Source organism: Myripristis murdjan, chromosome 19 (genome assembly GCF_902150065.1).
Source record: "Myripristis murdjan chromosome 19, fMyrMur1.1, whole genome shotgun sequence".
Lineage (NCBI taxonomy): Eukaryota > Metazoa > Chordata > Actinopteri > Holocentriformes > Holocentridae > Myripristis > Myripristis murdjan.
Window position 1 is genome coordinate 26,339,773 of NC_043998.1, and position 20,000 is coordinate 26,359,772.

General features: G+C 46.5%; 1 protein-coding gene across 1 annotated transcript in view; it reads left to right on the forward strand.

Annotated features, from left to right (window-relative positions):
* LOC115378272 (kinesin-like protein KIF20A) overlaps positions 1-20,000 on the forward strand; it is a 33,668-nt gene that overhangs the window by 9,501 nt on the left and 4,167 nt on the right. Inside the window, exons 12-27 of the mRNA XM_030078461.1 lie at positions 3,631-3,777; positions 4,413-4,575; positions 4,710-4,997; positions 7,767-7,873; positions 8,362-8,482; positions 9,924-10,041; positions 10,168-10,229; positions 11,463-11,582; positions 12,649-12,814; positions 13,499-13,677; positions 13,726-13,882; positions 15,933-16,063; positions 16,171-16,407; positions 16,846-17,000; positions 17,226-17,338; positions 17,436-17,510. Coding sequence (XP_029934321.1) covers positions 3,631-3,777; positions 4,413-4,575; positions 4,710-4,997; positions 7,767-7,873; positions 8,362-8,482; positions 9,924-10,041; positions 10,168-10,229; positions 11,463-11,582; positions 12,649-12,814; positions 13,499-13,677; positions 13,726-13,882; positions 15,933-16,063; positions 16,171-16,407; positions 16,846-17,000; positions 17,226-17,338; positions 17,436-17,510 — 2,339 coding nt within the window. The remainder of the gene's footprint in view (positions 1-3,630; positions 3,778-4,412; positions 4,576-4,709; positions 4,998-7,766; positions 7,874-8,361; positions 8,483-9,923; positions 10,042-10,167; positions 10,230-11,462; positions 11,583-12,648; positions 12,815-13,498; positions 13,678-13,725; positions 13,883-15,932; positions 16,064-16,170; positions 16,408-16,845; positions 17,001-17,225; positions 17,339-17,435; positions 17,511-20,000) is intronic.

Genomic DNA, 20,000 nt, shown 5'->3' on the forward strand with positions numbered 1-20,000 from the left:
AAGGTAACGCTGTGTGTGTGTGTGTGTGTGTGTGTGTGTGTGTGTGTGTGTGTGTGCAAGCAGCCTCTCGCAGGTAGAAACCTGGAGGTTCCTTTGAATCGCAGATCGTCGAATTGGATTATTTCTCTTTTTGTTTCTCCGCCGTAGCTGTGACGTTCAAAAACATCCACTGAGACACGATCGTCTGAAAAACCGGATGCTTCTGACGCGATTATTTTATTTGTCTGTATTGCTTCGTCTATAGTTTGAGGCTGAAGTTTTCTCGTCTCGTGGAAATCTGAAAAATACGACTCCTTCTCCCCTCTTTACCATTTCCGGACACCCACAAACACAACAAGGTTTCACCGTTTTCTCTGCAGCTGTTATTTGTTCTGTCTCCCCGGTTCACTAAATCCACATTTCGCTTTGTGTTGCAGTTTTTGGGGTCACAGTTTCAGTTTTGGTCAGTGACAGTTCAAAACAATGTGGAATAAAGACGTTTTCAAGTGTCATTTCTTTAGAAAATGTCCACAGAGCTCGCTGCAGCTCTTACAGCCTATACTAACAATAATAATAGTAATAATAATAATAATAATAATGATTTCCCAAACAAGGTACAAAGTGCTTTAGAGACAGTTTAAAAAGGCAGTAAGCAAAGAGTTAATAAAATATTATAAGATAAAATACAACAAAAAATGCTATTAAAAACAAACAAACAAACAATAAAATCAGTGAAACAGAAAAGGAGGAAATACAGCAAAGGAATTCAAGCCTTAAAATCAGTAAATAAAATAAAATCAATAAAATGACAGGAAAGACGAGAATGGGTTAAAAATGTGTGAAAGGAAAAAAACAGAGACGTGGAAGCAAAGGAAGACATGAGGACGTGAGACAAAGGAGGACATAAGAACGACAAAACGTGAAAGAACAGAATAAAAGCATAAAACAGGAAGTGAGACAGAATCAGTTTCCAGTCGTGGCTGAAAGCAGAGCAGCTCGTCCTCCTCGGGGAGGAACCCGGTAAAAACGTCTTGGCCGACGATTCTCCTGTTTCTGTGACAGTCTGTGTTTTAAACAGCAGCAGCAGCAGAGGATCAGAGAGGCTGTGAGGGATCATAAAACCACAGAGACTCAGGGATGTAGAGTTCTCATCGGGCCTGAAAATTAAGATCTGACCCGACCCGGCCACGACTGGGCCAGCCCGAGGCCCGACCCGACCCGACTAATTAGCCGAACTTTAGGCCCGACAGCCCGATAAAGCCCGAAAAAAAAAAAAATCGCCAAATTCGCCATTATTTAGCAGAGCCGGTCGGCCGCGGCACCGGGGCACCATCAGTCGGTATCAGGCGAGCCGGCCGCGGCACCGGCCAGCATCAGGCAGCTCACCTGTCAGATCCGGCAGACCTGACGGGTGGGCGCGGTATCGGACGGTGCCGCGGCCGGCCCGCCTGATACCGACTGATGGTGCCGCGGCATGTGCGGGTCAATACGGTAGTCTAGAAAACTGGAGATTTTTTTTTTTTTTTTCCGTGCGCCCCCAAGTAGATTGCGCCCTGGGCAGTTGCACTGGCCATAGCAGAAACCGTCCCTGCTGCCGAGTCTGCCAGCACAGCGGGATACTGCTGCAACTCTCTCTCACTTGTTTGCGCTGCGCTCGCACAGCTGGTTGTCTGTCTGTCACTGAAAGTTTAGCCTCCAAATCCAATCCAGTCTCTCACTCTCTCCACCAGTCACATAAAAATGAAACGTCATAATCAATTACAGAACACATAATTCTATTTTTTTATTTAAAAAAAAAAAAAAAATCCCCCACAGAACCCGAAGCCCGACCCGACCCGCCCAATTCACGTAGATTTTAGGCCCGACCCGACCCGAAAATGTCGGGTCGGGTCGGGTTGGGTCGGGTTCGGGCAGAATATGAGAACTCTACAGGGATGCAGGTCAGACCGGAACCATGAAGAGACTGGAAACCAGTTAAAAAAAAAAATCAGTCCTGACAGCCACAGGGGGGCGCTGCAGCTCAGCTGGACCCGGGCTGACCTGCTCTCCAGCAGCAGAGCTCTGACTGCACTGAAGGTCATCAGTGGGTTGTTGTGGAAGACCGATGAAAAGAGCATTACGCACAACAGTCCAGTCATTTTAGGCCAAAATTGGGGTCAACCGAACTGCAAGAGAAGCCAATTCAACTGATTCTGTATCCTCAGTTTGTCCTGAGTGAGGGGAAAAAAAAGTCCCAAGGAATCCCATTGGTGGAAAGTTTTGAAAATCACCTCTATATGACCATATAATACCGAAAAATGCCCTTTTTATTAATTATATTTTAATTAAAAGGTGACTATATATATAGTTACCTATTAATTCACTGTTATATAGTAACCTTTTAATTCAAGGTTAGTATTTGTATCTATCTATCTATCTATCTATCTATATAGTAACCTTTTAATTCACTGTTTAAATATCTGTTTTGGCATTTATTCCTTATATTCCTTATTAGCGCATATCAAATCAGATAATGTGTGATATGCATGTGTAAACAGAATAATTCAAAGAACTTGTAATTGACTTTTTTTCTTGTCTTCGTGTGTGTAATCAACTTGTGAATTTTTATAGTGATATCTGAAAGTCAAATGTTGAACCCCTTTCCCCTGTGTGTTAAAAACAGTGTTTTTTGGTAATATGTGGTCATAAATAGGTGAGTTTCAAAACTTTCCACCAATGGGATTTCTTGGGACTTTTTTCCCCTCACTCAGGACAAACTGAGGATACAAAATCAGTTGAGTTTGCTTCTCTTGCAGTTTGTCCTGGGTTTCTTCATGAAGTGAGTGGCCTGAAGGGGTTCTGTCTGTGTTTCAGACCTGCGCTGGGTCCAGGTCAGCAGCTCGGAGGAGGCCCACAAGCTGGTCAGGATCGGCAGGAGGAACCAGAGCTTCTCCTCCACCAGACTCAACCAGCTGTCCAGCAGGAGGTGGGCCTCGCTCTCACACACACACACACACACACACACACACACACACACACACACTCTGCTGTCAGGTGTGTGTGTGTGTGTGTCTGCTGGGCTCTGACGCTGTCGCTCCGTCTCTGCAGCCACAGCATCTTCTCCATCCGGATCCTCAGGGTGCAGGACGCCCAGCCTCCCAGAATCCTCGGCGTCAGCGAGTAAGACCACGTCTCATTCTCTCCGTTTCTCTGTGGACTTTCCCTCAGCGTCTTCATCCTGGAAATATCAGACAGAGACAGACCTGTAGTTTTAAAACAGAATTTAAAAAATCCTATGGTATAAAATATATATGTATAACTTTGTCTATAAAAACCTGCTGTGTGTCTGATAGCAGGAAAAGCTTTTTTATTTTTATTTGTTATAAAAGAGACAGAATCATTCCTGGAGCTGTTAATGCACACCTGTGGCACCTTTAAACACATGAATATAGTTTGACTCCTCTGTTCATTTGCATGGAAGAGTGGAAGGGGGCGGAGCCATTATTTATTTATTTATTTATTTATTTTTGAGCTCAGAAAATTGATGAGAATTTGCCTTATTTGTTTTTTTACCTGTTACTTTACCTGTTACTGAGAGCCGTCTAATCTGTGTGTGTGTGTGTGTGTGTGTGTGTGTGTGTGTGTGTGTGTGTGTGTGTGTGTGTGTGTCAGGCTGGCTCTGTGTGACCTGGCCGGCTCGGAGCGGTGTTCCCGCACGCAGAACCGCGGCGAGCGTCTGAAGGAGGCGGGAAACATCAACAGCTCCCTGCTGACGCTCGGCAAGTGCATCAACGCCATGAGGCTCAACCAGCACAGCAAGTACGTGTGTGTGTGTGTGTGTGCGCGCACTAGGGTTGTCACGATACTAAAATTTCAACCTCGATATCGATACCCAGGAAAATGTTCGATACTCGATACCATTTTCGATACCGTGGGGATAAAAAAAAAAATGACAAATTTAAAAGGCATTAAAAATATTTTAATTAAAATTAAAACTCAAAAATAGCCTTTTCAATCAAAAAAATTAAAAATAAAACCACGTTTTGTTTTCACTCTGTGCAAATTGCAAAAATAACCCAAATAACATAATAATTTTCCAACATTATAACTTAAAGTGCAAAAATAACGATGACGTGTTTTAGAACTACAAATTTACTACAAACTACTGAGCATTATTTTTATTAACATAGTATTGATTTATATGATTGACATTTTCTGGTGATTGGTCAGCTGTGTGTGTGTGTGTGTGTGTGTGTGTGTGTGATGGGTCAGCTGTGTGTGTTAAATTTTTTTTTCCTTTTGTTGATAATAAACATGCAACAGAGTTATGAGAGCACATTAAAATCTGTAAAAATCTCCCTCTCTCTCTCTCTCTCTCTCTCCCTGTCTCTCTCTCTCTCTCTCTCTCTCTCTCTCTCTCTCTCTCTCTCTCTCTCTCCCTGTCTCTCTCTCAGGTTCCAGCATCACGTTCCCTTCAGGGAGTCCAAGCTGACTCACTTCCTGCAGTTCTTCTTCTGTGGTGCTGGACGCGTCTCCATGGTGGTCAACATCAACCAGTGCTCGTCGAGCTTCGACGAGACGCTCAACGTGCTCAAGTTCTCCGCTCTGGCCCAGAAGGTGCACACACACACACACACACACACACACACACACACACACACACGAGGTGCTTTGTTGATGCAGTGAGTTCTTAGTGAATTCATCTCTCTCTCTCTCTCTCTCTCTCTCTCTCTCTCTCTCTCTCTCTCCAGGTGGTGGTGCTGAGCTCCCGGTCGGTCGCCCCGGGCGACGCCACCCGCAGGTCGGCCAGGGAAGTGTCCATGATCATCAACGAGGCCGACCGGCGCAGAAACCTGCTGGGGCGGGGCCGCAAGAGCTCGCTGGTCGCCTGGGAAACCAGCCTGGAGGACGTCCAGGAGGATGAGGACGAAGAAGAGGACGAAGAGGAGGAGGAGGAGGAGGAGGAGGAGGAGGAGAGTGTGATGGAGGGAACTGTGCTGGAGGCAGGAGGTGATGGAGAGAAGACGGCACTGGAGGCGGTGAGTGTCTTATGCCCCTTTTCCACTAGTATCTACTCGCCTCGACGCGGTTTAGGTGGTTTTCCATTACAGTTGAGTCGCACCTCGCCGTGGGTGGAGTCGTCATAGCAACGCGGCGCACCGTCCAGCTCCCTCTGGATTCTTTGGGCCGCCACCAAGCTCAGAAAAGTCTCCACGTCTTTATTTGACTGCGGTAGCGGTTTGCTTGCCATTTTCCGACTTTGACAACTTCACTGACGATCAATGCGCACGGTCACTGTTGCCGTTTTTTTTTTTTTTTTTTTTTTTTTTTTTTTAAATGTCGGGTTTTGTTTTCGTGCGGGAGTCGCTCTCGTCACTCCCTGTCCAATCAGTTGCCTGCACCGCGTTTACGTCACATTTTCAGCTCGACTCAGCTCGCTTGGAACCCCGGCTGAGTCGGTACTAAATGGGACCTGCTAGCAGGAACTACGACCTAATGGAAAAGCTCTCAAACCGAGTAGAGTCGAGCTGAGTCGAGCTGAGTAGGTACTAGTGGAAAAGGGGCATTATTTTACTTTGACCTCTCAGTCGGACGTAGATTCAAACTGGATAAATTAATAAATTACAGCTCGATGGGCTCTAAGCATCTGCACCTTTCCTCCTGACTGAAGGTGTGAGAGGAGGAGGAGGAAGTGTATCACCTGTACTCTTCAGTCTGTATATGGATGAGCTGTGTAGAGCTGGATGTGAGGTGGGAGAGAGGCGTCTCACTCACCTGGTGGATGCTGACCATCTGCTCTTTGTCTCCCTCTGGTGTCCGTATGCAGCAGCTGCTTAGACTCTGTTCCTGCTCCGCTGTGCAGTATGACATGATGTTTAATTGGAAAAAGAGAGTTACTTTAACTGTGAAAACCAAGAAGTCAGACTTTCCCTCCTTTCTTCTAGCAGGTCAGGGGCTTGGAGCTTGGAGAACAGATTCAGATTTCTTGGCCACATAATCAGAGATGATTTGTGTGACGATGACGACATCCAGCGTCAGTGCTGCAAACTCTGCACGAGCCAACATGCTTACGTGAAAATTTAGTCCGTGTACTGATGATGCCAAGGTAGCTTTGTTTAGGTCATTTGTAGATTTATTTATTTTTTAAAAGAAATGGGACAGTACATGTTAATGCACATACACTACTCACAAAAAGTTAGGGATATTTGGCTTTTGGGCGAAATTTATGGAAAATGTAAAAAGTTCACGCTACAGTGATATTATATCATGAAAGTAGGGCATTTAAGTAGAAGCATGCACTGGTGATTTCCTCATCTCAAACAATTTCTTGAACCAAAAGCCAACAACAGTGGTGGGTATACCACAACTTGTCATGTGCCCTTGAGCATCAATTACAGCTTGACAGCGACGTCTCATGCTGTTCACAAGTCGACTTATTGTCTGCTGAGGCATGGCATCCCACTCTTCTTGAAGGGCGGCCCTCAGGACATTGAGGTTCTGGGGTACAGAGCTCCGAGCCTCTACACGGCCACTCAGCTGATCCCATAGGTTTTCTATGGGATTCAGGTCTGAGAAAGTGCAGGCCACTCCATCTGAGGTACCCCAGTCTCCAGCAGCCGTTCCCTAATGATACGACCTCGATGAGCTGGAGCATCAAACACCTGATGTGAATTTTGCCGTTAAGCTCCTTGTTAGAGAACAGCAACTTGTGCAAAAAGTACTGAAACACTGAACAGTTGGACATGTGCATTCAAAAGTTTACAGAAGGTCACATTAAGTTCACCTGGAAAGGTTAGAATGCATTTTAGGTTCATCCTGAAATTTCAGCCGAAAGCCGAATATTGGCAGATTGGTGTTGTACATAACGCTCATACACAATAGAATAAAAAGAAACAAAACAAAACAAAACAAACAACATAGTTGATCATAAAACATACAGGCCAAGGCTCAGGGGACCATGTGCATTTCACCACAGCTTAAACACTAAATTATATATCGATTAAATTGCAGAGTGCTAAAGTGTAAAGTGCATTATTATATTGCAAATTGCCCAATAAATATAAAGTGCTATTTTGATTGCCCAATACTCAGTTGCATATTACAATAATTGAATACCAACAATTGTGTGAGAATATAAAGTGCTTGTTGCATTGCACCTTGCCCTCGTACCTAGAAAAATAAATCATAAATCATATTGTACCTCATATACTGCCCACCTGTGGTGCAGGTACAGTGCTGCAAAAATGAGAAAAATCCAGGTGGCATGTAACGATGCATTTAGGATTTTACTGAGGCACCCAAGACGGACAGGTGTAAGCCGTGTGTGTGTGTGTGTGTGTGTGTGTGATCAGTGATGTGCCCGCTCTTCATGCTGTCCTCAGAGAGTTCATGTTCAGTTTCATGTGTCGCCTCAGAGAACAGAGTCAGTTTGGCCCAAAGTGACACAACATACCTGCCTCACCTGTGGAAGCACTGGAAAGATGCCTGTATGTGTTTTAAACCCATCTGTTGTGTTGTTTTTATTGTATTGTCTGTGTTGAGGTTTTTAGATATATATATATATATATACATATATATATATATATAATAAATTAATTAACTGGGAGGGAAATAAATCCTGATTCTCTTTGGTTTCAGTTTGAAATTTAAAATGAAGCCGAAAGCAAAACTCAGTTTGAGTTTGTTTCCTCCTGATTCAGCAAAACAGAAAAAAAAGCAGAAGCTGCAGCACTGAAAACACACCTTCATCTCTGTGTGTGTGTGTGTGCGTGCGTGCGTGCGTGCGTGTGTGTGTGTGTGTGTGTCAGCAGGCAGACAGGGAGTCGGAGCTGCGTTTGCTTCTGGAGTCTCAGATCAGGGAGGAAGTCAGCGCCGAGTTCATGGAGCTCTTCAACAAGATGGAGAGAGACTACAGGTGACGATGACACACACACACACACACTCACTCACTCTCACACACACACACACACACACACACACACACACACACACACACACACACACACACACACACAGCCGCCCTCGGAGCTGTGAGCTGTTTTTTTAAATCCACTTCTTCGAGTTCTTAAAACGTGATTCCTCTGTGATTTTCTGGTAAGGTAGGTACATCATCTCAGTGTTATAATCTGACTTGATCTAATCTCATATATGATATAATCTGACATAATCTGAGTCTGCAGTTCAAGTCGCCTTCCGCTCTAACATCAGGTGAAGATGGTGTCCAACATCTGGTCTCAGGCAGAAAAGGGGACTTTGACCAAGACGTCGAAGCTTTTCGTTAAATAGTCAAACCTCTGTGTGTGTGTGTGTGTGTGTGTGTGTGTGTGTGTGTGTGTGTGTGTCTCTCTGTGTGTGTGTGTGTGTGTGTGTGTGTGTGTGTGTGTGTGTGTGTGTGTGTCTCAGTGAGCGTCTGGAGAAGGAGCGGGAGCTGCTGGAGGACAAAGCAGAGAAGAGACTGGAGATCCTCAAGAACCTGGTCAGCAAGACAGTCGACCTGTCTCACATCAACACTGAGGACAGCAAGGTACTGCCTGTCTGTCTGTCTGTCTCTCTCTGCCTGTCTGTCTGCCTGCCTGTCTGTCTGCCTGTCTCTCTCTCTCTCCACTGTCTCTCTCTCTCTCCACTTGTCGACCTGTCTCACATCAACACTGAGGACAGCAAGGTACTGCCTGTCTGTCTCTCTCTCTCTGCCTGTCTTTCTGTCTGTCTGTCTCTCTCTCTCTCTCTCTCTCTCTCCACTTGTCTGCCTGTCTCTCTCTCTCTCTCTCTCTCTCCACTTGTCTGCCTGTCTCTCTCTCTGTCTGTCTCCCTCTCTCTCTCTCTGTCTCTCTCTCTGTCTGTCTGTCTTCCTGCCTGTCTCTCTCTCTCTGTCTGTCTGTCTGTGTTTCAGCAGTCCTTCAGTCTTTGACTCGTCCTGTTGCTGCTGCGTCTCCTTCCTGTAGCCAATGAGTGAGCAGGACTCTCAGCCAATGAAAAGCCAGGGGGCGGGGCTTCGGTCCCGCCTGGTAGTTTATTGATTAATGTTTCAGTCGAGGTCGATCGGTTTGGGACGAACTGACCCAGAGCACGGACGCTGCTCTGGGTCAGTGCCTTGCTCAAGAGACACCTGAGCAGGAAGTTAGCCGGCAGCCCTGCAGCGACAGGTGACATGGGACAGGTGACAGGGGACATGGGACAGGTGACATGGGACAGGTGACATGTGACAGGTGACAGTGGGACAGGGGACATGGGACAGGTGACAGGGGACATGGGACAGGGGACATGGGACAGGTGACATGGGACAGGGGAGAGGTGACATGAGACAGGTGACATGGGACAGTTGACAGTGGGACAGGTGACATGGGACAGGTGACAGGGGACATGGGACAGGTGACATGGGACAGGTGACATGGGACAGGTGACAGTGGGACAGGTGACAGGGGACATGGGACAGGTGACAGTGGGACAGGTGACAGGGGACATGGGACAGGGGACATGGGACAGGGGACATGGGACAGGTGACATGGGACAGGGGACATGGGACAGGGGAGAGGTGACATGGGACAGGTGACAGTGGGACAGGTGACATGGGACAGGTGACAGGGGACATGGGACAGGTGACATGTGACAGGTGACATGGGACAGGTGACAGTGGGACAGGTGACAGGGGACATGGGACAGGTGACATGGGACAGGTGACAGGGGACATGGGACAGGTGACAGGGGACATGGGACAGGTGACAGTGGGACAGGTGATAGTGGGACAGGTGACATGGGACAGGTGACAGTGGGACAGGTGACAGTGGGACAGGTGACAGGGGACAGGTGACATGGGACAGGTGACAGGTGACATGGGACAGGTGACATGGGACAGGTGACAGTGGGACAGGTGACATGGGACAGGTGACAGTGGGACAGGTGACATGGGACGGGGACAGGTGACATGGGACAGGTGACAGGTGACAGGTGACTGTGTGGTGTTGCAGGAGCAGCAGGCGGCCATGCTGGAGGGAATCATCAGCAGCGTCTCTGAGGACCTGCAGAGGATCCGGCAGGACGCCCAGACGGTGCACCGGTGCCTGGCCGAGCAGACACACACCGCAGGTACACACACACACACACACACACTCTCACACACACACACACACACACACACACACACACACTGTGCTCGGCCGCAGCCTCACGCTTCACCTTTGACCCTGATGTTGTGCTGCTTCCTGCTTCCAGAGCTCGAGGCGCTGCGATTGGAGAAGCAGCAGTCACATGACCAACTGCAGGAAGCCCAGCAGGTACAGTCACACCTGGATCCTGACACCCATGTGTTTCCTCCTCCTCCTCCTCCTCCTCCTCCTCCTCCTCCTCCTCCTCCTCCTCCTTCTTCTTCTTCCAGAAATGCCCAAAGTAGCAGGACCTGTTTTTCAATTTCTAGTTTTTCCTGCTTTTATCTTTTCATTTTTTTTTATTTTCCTCTGTGGACAGGCATGGTTTTTAAAGGTGTGTGTTGTTGTGGTGTAAGGTGTGTGATGTGGTGGTGTAAGGTGTGTGATGTCGTGGTGGTGTAAGGTGTGTGATGTGGTGGTGTAAGGTGTGTGATGTCGTGGTGGTGTAAGGTGTGTGATGTCGTGGTGTAAGGTGTGTGATGTCGTGGTGGTGTAAGGTGTGTGATGTTGTGGTGTAAGGTGTGTGATGTCGTGGTGTAAGGTGTGTGATGTCGTGGTGGTGTAAGGTGTGTGATGTTGTGGTGTAAGGTGTGTGATGTCGTGGTGTAAGGTCTGTGATGTGGTGTAAGGTGTGTGATGTCATGGTGGTGTAAGGTGTGTGATGTCGTGGTGGTGTAAGGTGTGTGATGTTGTGGTGTAAGGTGTGTGATGTGGTGTAAGGTGTGTGATGTGGTGGTGTAAGGTGTGTGATGTGGTGGTGTAAGGTGTGTGATGATGTTGTGGTGGTGTAAGGTGTGTGATGTGGTGTAAGGTGTGTGATGTGGTGGTGTAAGGTGTGTGATGTGGTGGTGTAAGGTGTGTGATGATGTTGTGGTGGTGTAAGGTGTGTGATGTCGTGTAAGGTGTGTGATGTGGTGGTGTAAGGTGTGTGTTGTTGTGGTGTAAGGTGTGTGATGTTGTGGTGTAAGGTGTGTGATGTTGTGGTGGTGTAAGGTGTGTGATGTCGTGGTGGTGTAAGGTGTGTGATGTCGTGGTGGTGTAAGGTGTGTGATGTCGTGGTGGTGTAAGGTGTGTGATGTCGTGGTGGTGTAAGGTGTGTGATGTCGTGGTGGTGTAAGGTGTGTGATGTCGTGGTGTAAGGTGTGTGATGTGGTGGTGGGGTAAGGTGTGTGATGTGGTGGTGTAAGGTGTGTGATGTGGTGGTGTAAGGTGTGTGATGTGGTGGTGTAAGGTGTGTGATGTCGTGGTGTAAGGTGTGTGTGATGTCGTGGTGGTGTAAGTGTGTGATGTCATGGTTTTTAAAAGGTGTGTGACGTTGTGGTTAGTAAAAGGTGTGTGTTCTCGCTGTGTGTGTCTGTGCAGGCTCTCGAGCTGCAGAGCCACAAGCTGTCTGAGCTGATGGAGATCTGCCAGCAGAAAGACGGCGTCATCGGCAAACTGCAGGCGGCGATGGACCGCACGGTGGAGGACGCCACCAGAGACGTACGCTCGCTCTGTTTTCCACTCAGAGACGATCTCAGTCTCTGTGCTTTCAGCTGACATTCAGTTTATTTACACTGATTTCATTTAAAATTCAGTTTGCACTGCGAGTACGCTGCAGATTTACACCATTTTATTTTATTTTGACATCTCTGAATGCATCTGGTATTTCATTAGCTTTTTGTCTTTTTTTTTTTATAAACGATTGAATGGTTTTGTGGAGAAATAAAACAGTCACTTGTAGGGTTGCAAAGGGGCGGAAAATTTCTGGTAAATTTCCGGAAACTTGCCATGGGAAGTTCAGCTGGGGAATTTTGGAAATTTTGTGCCTGCAAACTAATGACATTTCTGACTTTGACTTATTTTGAGTGGATTTTTTTCCTCGGTCCTTAGATTGATGGTGGATAAATGAATAGAAACAGGCTCGATGAACAGATGAACACTCCTCAGTCTGCAGCTGAATCAACTATAACCTACATTCTTTTATGAAAACTGTATTTCTATGAAAACTGGCCAGCAGAAGGCAGAAGAAGCAGCATCACAGTGGAGCTCGCTGGCTGATAGAAAGCCTCTTGAATAGCTACTAAACACATTTTGACTCATTTTTTCCAGTTAAACTTTAATAAAATAGGTCAGATATATTGAGCCCAGTCATATCATCAGAACCCTCTGGACTGATGTCGTCTGTGGGCTCAGACGGAGGCCGAGTCGTGTGGAAACTCAACTGAATTTGCATTAAATCTGGTTGTTTTAATCAGGATTATGCTGCAAGACGGTTTGTCTTCAACTGCATTAAGTTCCCGCTCATGGGCCAACATGCAATTTTGCAAATTTCCACATTATTCCTGTAAATTCTTGTTAATTCCTATTAATTCCCATGGAAAGTTTCCTGGAATTTTGCAAAACTACCCGGTCAGTATTTGTGCTCATTGGCTTTCATTGTGTTCCAGCGAGGCGCGCTGTGTTTTTCAGTCCATTTGGAAAGAGTTTGAGTTACCTGCTGCTGTCGGGTCAAATCAGTTCAGACTCAAAGCGAACACACTGCTCACGCCTCACCTGTGTGTGTCAGAGGGTCCAGGTGGAGTCCATCAGGAAGGAGCTGATGGAGCTTCAGCAGACCTGTCGCTGCCTGAAGACGAGAGGAGGAGGAGCAGAGAGGGAGGAGGAGGAGGAGGGCAGGAAGCGGAGGAGCGACGCTCTGGAGGAGAACGAAGGAGGACCAGCCAGGAAGAGAGGTGGGAGCAGGACAGGAGACACACAAACAACAGTTAATGAGCGTGAACCGATCAAACGCCTCACAGCTGTTTCTTCACTGTTTGTACTGGCCTCGTTTGTGATTTACCATCAGCTGCGTTTCCATGGAGACTAATCTTCCACTAATAACCAGAATAAAAATCCTTAATGTGACCACCTCAGTCTGAACACACAGACCTGATCAAAAGGAACTTCCAATCAATATCAGAGGGCCGCTATAAACCGTTAGGAAAATATTAGCACCTAATAACCATGAAAACTCTTAATCTGGTGGTTTCTCTCTGGTTGGATTAAATCTGAAGGGCTGGAAAACGCGAGTTGTTCGGACAAATTTTAGAAAAGACGAACGAAGTCGGAATCCAGCGAACAAATCAAAAAGGTTTCATTTTTACAGTGTGATGGTTGACCTGATGGGGGCGCCACCGCCGGCCGACATGACTTAGCCTGGATTATATTGATTTTATAATATTTCCCGCAGATTAGACACTTTCAAGCAGGAGGAACCTCTTAACACGGGTCAGAAAAAGGTATAATCTGACTAAAAGCTAATTTCAGATCGATTTATTGAGCCTCCATGGAAACAGTGAAGCTGCTTCGTCAAGCTGCATTAAAAAAAAAAAAAAACCCTGTTTCCTTCTAAAACGTGTCCTCTGTCTGCTCCTCAGTGGTTCTGGAGGAGGAGATCTGGAGGCTTCAGGAGGAGAATGACAAGAAGGAGGAGGCCATCTGCCAGCTGAGAGGAGAGAGAGAGGAGAGGAGCCGTCTGCAGGAGGAGCTGAGGAGGAGGGAGGAGGAGCAGCAGGAGGAGCTGAAGAGGAGAGAGGAGGAGCTGAGGAGGAGGGAAGAGGAGCTGCAGGAGGAGCTGAAGAGGAGGGAAGAGGAGCTGCAGGAGGAGCTGAAGAGGAGGGAGGAGGAGCTGCAGGTGGAGCTGACAAAGAGAGAGGAGGACAAAAGCAAACTGGAGGAGGAGCTGCGGAGGAGGGGGGAGGAGGTGGAGGAGCTGAAGAAGCAGCAGGCGTTGCTGGAGCAGAGTGTGGAGAAGCTGTCAGGTAGGAGTCACAGTTTGTTCACCTGGCAGCCTGAAGGCTGTTGGTGCTCCTTCATGTCACCAAATGAACTCCAGGTGACGTCACCGCCCTCCTTCTGTAATGTGACCCTCACACCGACACACATGTTCAGCTGTGAGTCCACTAGGGGGCAGCACAGAGGCGACGTGAGGCGGTCTGTGAGGTCTTTAACCCTCCTGTTATGTCCAAATTTACTAACATCACCAAGATCTTTTATGTTTGGGCTCAATTTGACCCCAGCAGTTTAAACCTCCACAAAATTATTAGAACTAAAATTGCTAATTGTTATTTATAACCGATGCGTTACAAAGTGTGTACAGGACATTGAAAACATCATCATGTGAATTTCACCCATTACATTAGGAAAACTCATTAAATATGAAGCAAAAAAATTATGTTCGTCATTTATTTAGAGACGTTCAACACTGAAACATAATAGGAGGGTTAAACCGATCACCACAGGAGAACACACAATTTTCTGTAATACAGGGTGTCCATAAAGTCTCTTTACAATTTAACAAATTTATTACAAAAGCAAATGAATTGACAGATCTGTGGAGATTATGACAAAATGAGGAGTAGATATTGAAGTTTTTTTTTTGCGTCCTTTAATCCGCCTCTATATGGGCACCATAGTTACACGAAGCTCATCAGGACGTCACTCGGTGTCTTGTCATGTTGGCTGCAGCAGAGCCTCTTCAGTGGCCTCAGCATCAGTGACCTTTAGCTTCAGGTGGTTGATGTCCCGTATCTTTGTTCCATAATCAATATCTTTAACAGAACCCTGTAGCTTCACTGAGTCTGCGTATCCGATTTTATTTCAGTAAACCACGATGATACACACTGTGCCTTTTCTTGAGGAGTGGCCATTTTTTGAGGGGCTTATTTAACATAAACCTGTTCCATCAACAGGGAACCTGAAATACTGAAATGCAATGTGGTTAAAAACTCTGATAACCACTGAGCACATGGAACAAATCTGATTAACACATCTCATCGATTGCTTTTGTTATAGATTTTTTGAAATTGTAAAGAGACTTCTTGGACACCCTGTATTTCTAGTTTTTTAAAAAATGTTGTCTTCATGTTTCGGTCTCTGTTGAGCTGTCGGCTGCGGCGCTGCTGCTTCCTGAAAACCTGCTCGAATACGGAGGAAATGAGCGTCCGGACAGAAGGCTCCGTCTGTATCATATATATACACTTCAGTTTGAGCACGAATGAGCCTTAAGTTGATCAGCAGAAAATTAATCGGTTATTAGTGGATTTACTGCCGTGTGAATAAACAGTCACACAACAAGCTGCGTCTCTTTTTGTCAGAATGTTTCCAGCCTGTCGGTCAAAAACAGCTTCTCATCCAACAATAACAAACCTTTATTCATATTTAAAGGTTTTGCACTGTGCGTATAAAGCTTCAGCACAAATTCGGTCTAGTTTTTAAAGGCATACTGCCAACATCCTGGGAAAAATCCTCACATACAGTACAGGCCAAAAGTTTGGACACACCTTCTCATTCAATGCGTTTTCTTTATTTTCATGACTATTTACATTGTAGATTCTCACTGAAGGAATCAAAACTATGAATGAACACATGTGGAGTTATGTACTTAACAAAAAAAGGTGAAATAACATGAAAACATGCTTTATATTCGAGTTTCTTCAAAATAGCCACCCTTTGCTCTGATTACTGCTTTGCACACTCTTGGCATTCTCTCCATGGTGTCGATGGCTAGAAGGTGTGTCCAAACTTTTGGCCTGTACTGTACACTTCCAGTCTTTATGCTAAGCTAACAGGAAATGCTACCCACAGGAAGTGAACCACTGGGCGTCCAGAGGTGGAGATGGTGTCCAACATCTGGACTGGGAAGTCATGGAAAAGGGGATTTTGCCCAAAACATTAAGAGTATTCCTATCATTTTTCCAGTGTCATGTTTGTGCACTGTCTGTCTATCCGTTTGAATGAAATCTGACTCGATGTTAAAGCCCTGACTTCCTGTTTGGACTAAACGTCGATCCGCCTTCCTCTCCCTCCCAGCCGACGTGGAGGATCAGTGTTCGGACAGCGACGCCCTGCTGGCCTCGCTGGAGGCCGAGCAGAGAGAGACGAGCCGCCTCAGCAAGGAGAACAAGGCCCTGGTCAACGGCATCTTCCAGCTGCAGACGGAGGTAAAGACGCCTCTCCTCCACCTCCCAAACACAGCACGCTCTCCTCAGAACAACAGAGAGTCACGTGTGTGTGTGTGTGTGTGTGTGTGTGTGTGTGTGTGCTTCAGGTGACCGGCCTCCAGACGCAGCTCACACAGCAGACTGGCAGGGCTGACAGCCTATCAGAGCAGCTGGACACCGCCAAGGCCCGCCTCCAGGACCTGGAGAGCCAATCAGAGGAGACGAGCAAGACCGTGGACAGTCTCCAACAGGAAGTGGACGCTCTGAGACAGGAAGCGGACGCTCTGAGACAGGAAGCGGAGCAGCTGAGACAGGAAGCGGACGCTGTGAGACAGGACGTCAAGGTTCTGCTTTCACTCTGATTGATTGATTGATGGATTGGTTGGTTGATTGATTGATTGATTGGTTGACTGTCAGCCCCCACCCGGTGTGTTCTGAGAATAAAACTAGTGCGGCTAAACGTTTTGAAAATGGCTGATCAGGCTGATCAGGCTTTCAGGGCTCTGATTGGTTATTGGGAGGGGTGATGGGTGGCCGTGTCGTATTCGTTTTTTCTGTCTCGTTCTCTGGTGTTTTCTGGAAATTAGTTGAATTAAAATGAATTAATTAAAATGAATCAATTAATTGGTTGATTGTTTGGGTTGGTTAAATGTTTGGCGAGCTGCTTTAATTGGCTGGTGGGTTGATTAATTGTCTGGTTAATTGGCTTGTCGGCTTATTAATTGGTTGGTTAAGTGGCTGGTGGGCTGGTTAGATTGATTTGATTGGTCGCTGCGTTTCAGGAGGAGGAGCCGCAGAGCAGCGGTGTTTTCCACGCTGCGATTGAGGAACTGAGGAAGGAGAGCCGGGCGGCGCTGGAGAGGTCGGCTCTCAAATCCCAACAGGTGGAAAACCTGCAGAGAGACAAAACCCAGCTGGAGAAAACCCTGACGGACAGGTAGAGGAGGGGGAGGAGGAGGAGGAGGAGGAGGAGGAGGAGGAGGAGGAGGAGGAGCTGTGTTAGTGACAGGGCCACTGAACAACTTCATTTTCTTCATGTGACACTGTAGGCGCTCTAACACTGACTGACAGGCTGCCTTAGGGTGTGTGCTGTATAGTGTGTGTGTGTGTGTGTGTGTGTGTGTGTGTGTGTGGTCTAACTGGTGTCCTCGTCCCCCTGCAGGGAGAGCGAGTGCACGCAGCTCAGAGAGGAGCTGGCCAATCAGAGAGCAGAGGTGTCGGCCGGTCGGGCCGAGAGCGACGCCCTGAGGGAGAGACTGGAGAGAGTCCAGCAGGGTGAGGATCAATACTTTACCCATCACATGTCTGCGCCTCATCAATACACCCTTCACTAATGTGTGTGTGTGTGTGTGTGTGTGTGTGTGTGTGTCAGAGCTGCGTGGAGCCCTGTCTCAGCAGGAGCAGCTGGCCGAGGACAGGCGGAGGCAGGTGGAGGCTCTGAGCCAAGGTGAGGTTTCCGCTGACACCAGACCAGGGGCCTCATTTATAAACATTGCGTACGCACAAAACGGGGCCTGACATTGGCGTACGCCACTTTCCACACAAAGGTTGTGATTTATAAAAAAAACTTGACGGAAAAATGTGCGGTCTTCCACGTAAGTTCTGGACCATCCGTAAGCCTACGCACATCTTGGAGACAAGGGGAATTTGGCGACGCAGATGGTGAACTGAATCCAAACTGCATCGTGATTCATCTCTCACATTTATTTACACTCCATATCAAACGTTCATTGTAAATCCACTTCATCACAAACATTCCAAACAGCAGTGATATTTGTGCTCGCGCTACTGAGCCATAACTATTACATAAAGAACATCCATTTAAAAAAAAAAAAAAAAAAAAAAAACTATATTGTAACGAGTGTAACTGATGAAATTAATATCACTGGTTGACAAATTACACAAATGACATTAAACAATTGCAGCACAGTGCGTTCCCCTGTCACACTTCCCTCTTCAAATCATGCCAGGGTGGTGGATATCAGAGTGAAATGTAAATTGTGACAAGTTTTGAGGCAAGCAGTCTAATTGCTGTAAACATATAAATACCGTGGTGACACTCGTGCGTAATTGCTGGCGTCTTAATAATAATAATAATAATAAAAACTTACTGTAGAAATTCTAGAAAAGGACCTGGACCTAGAAATTCAAGTCTGACGTACTGATGCACTTTTCCGCTATAACCTGCAGCCTGCAGCCTGCCAGGAGCCACTGTCGCCACTGGCTCTTAACCCCCCTCTCCAAACCCCCAGAGCGCGTTTAAGAAGACAGCAATAAGGCTCAGTTTTTAACAAGTTCTTTTAATGTGTTTGCCATCTCAGACATAACGTCAGACACACATTAGACACACAGCGTCGGTCAGCACCCGGCCACTGGCAAACACACCGTGCACTCGGGGCGCACTGGTGCTGGGGACAGCCGGATCCTCGGCCCCTATGGCCCCCTCGCCCGGACTCTCCTCACTGGGTCTTATTTTAGCCTCCACCTTCAAACCCGACCTTTTTTTTTTTTTTTTGTTAGAGCGGTAACACTAGACCCACGGAGCTCTGATGGAGAGAAGGGCTCAAAACGAGGCAAGGTTGCAGGAGAAGGAGCCATCTTTTTAGCCAAATCCACTCGGGGTGCAGTTGGTGTGGCCTGTATAGCCTGTCCCCCTTCATCCTCTAGAACAGAAGAAGCACATGGTCCAACAAGAGGAACATCATCTGAAGAACCCTCATCCTTTGATTGAGTAGGATTGGTAGAGACTACAAGGACCCCTAATTCAACCAATTTCTCCAGTACAGTATTTTTAATTTCTTTTTTGACACTAGACTTTTAAACAGGAATGTCAAAGTGTGCCGCAATACACAATAAATCATCTTTGCGGCATGAATCAGTCTTATCACAGCTGGGGTGGTCAGTAAAGTCCTGCAAATCAAAACTCATCCTTAACTCTTATGTCAAAACTACAATGACTCATTAATAATGATTGTATTACAGCTCAGGGACAAAAGAGATCCCGGACGAGCCCCCATTTGTGTTACATCGTCTTTTAAAGCAGCAACACAACAACCAATAATGTAATGAGTCAAAGCAGGAGTGAAGAGTATTCAAGTTATTTATTTACACTAGGTTTTGTTTACACAAAAAAAAAAAACACAAGGTTCTTTAAATGGGGGGAGGATGGATGGAAAGGTTGTGCCAAAGAAATGAAATTAAGATAACAAAACCAGGCCTGTCTCGTAGGGATGGGCGATATGTTATCGTTTGCGATATATCGTCAAAAAAATTCCCCACAGTAAGAATATGTCATCTCGCGATAATAACGATAAACTCCTGTTGATGACGTAATTACGTGCGCAACGCACTCGCCGCTGGCAGCCGGCAGCTCACACGTGTAGCACAATAACAAGCATGGCGGAAGGCGGGGCTGATAGCGAAGAGCTCGTTGCTAAACGAGGCTCCAGCTGGATTATCTGGAACTGGTTTGGCTACAGTAAGTCTGACGTGGAGCAAACATCTGTCATATGCAAAGTTTGCAAAAAAGCGGTGATTACAAAGGATGCAGTACAGGTGTACTACTTAAACTTAATTGGTATAGTTTAGTAGCGTATTTGACTACAGTAAGTATTATTTTTGAGCAGTATTTGTGGGGTTCTCAAGACTGAATGCGGTGATAGATTTGTAGTCAAAAAGATGGAGTTGAATTGTTTTATATTTTTTATCGTCACTTTTATCGTTATCGCAATAAATGCCAGAAATTATTGTGATAAAATTTTTAGTCCATATCGCCCATCACTACTGTCTCGACTAGCTCATGAAAATCATAAGAAAGAAAAAGGCCTGACTGACTTACCTATGAACAAGAACGTCTCAAAACATACAAAAGTGGCACCAACCGCTAATCCTGGTGTATATAGACAAGTTTTCCTACGTGCGTGAACAGTGTACAGGG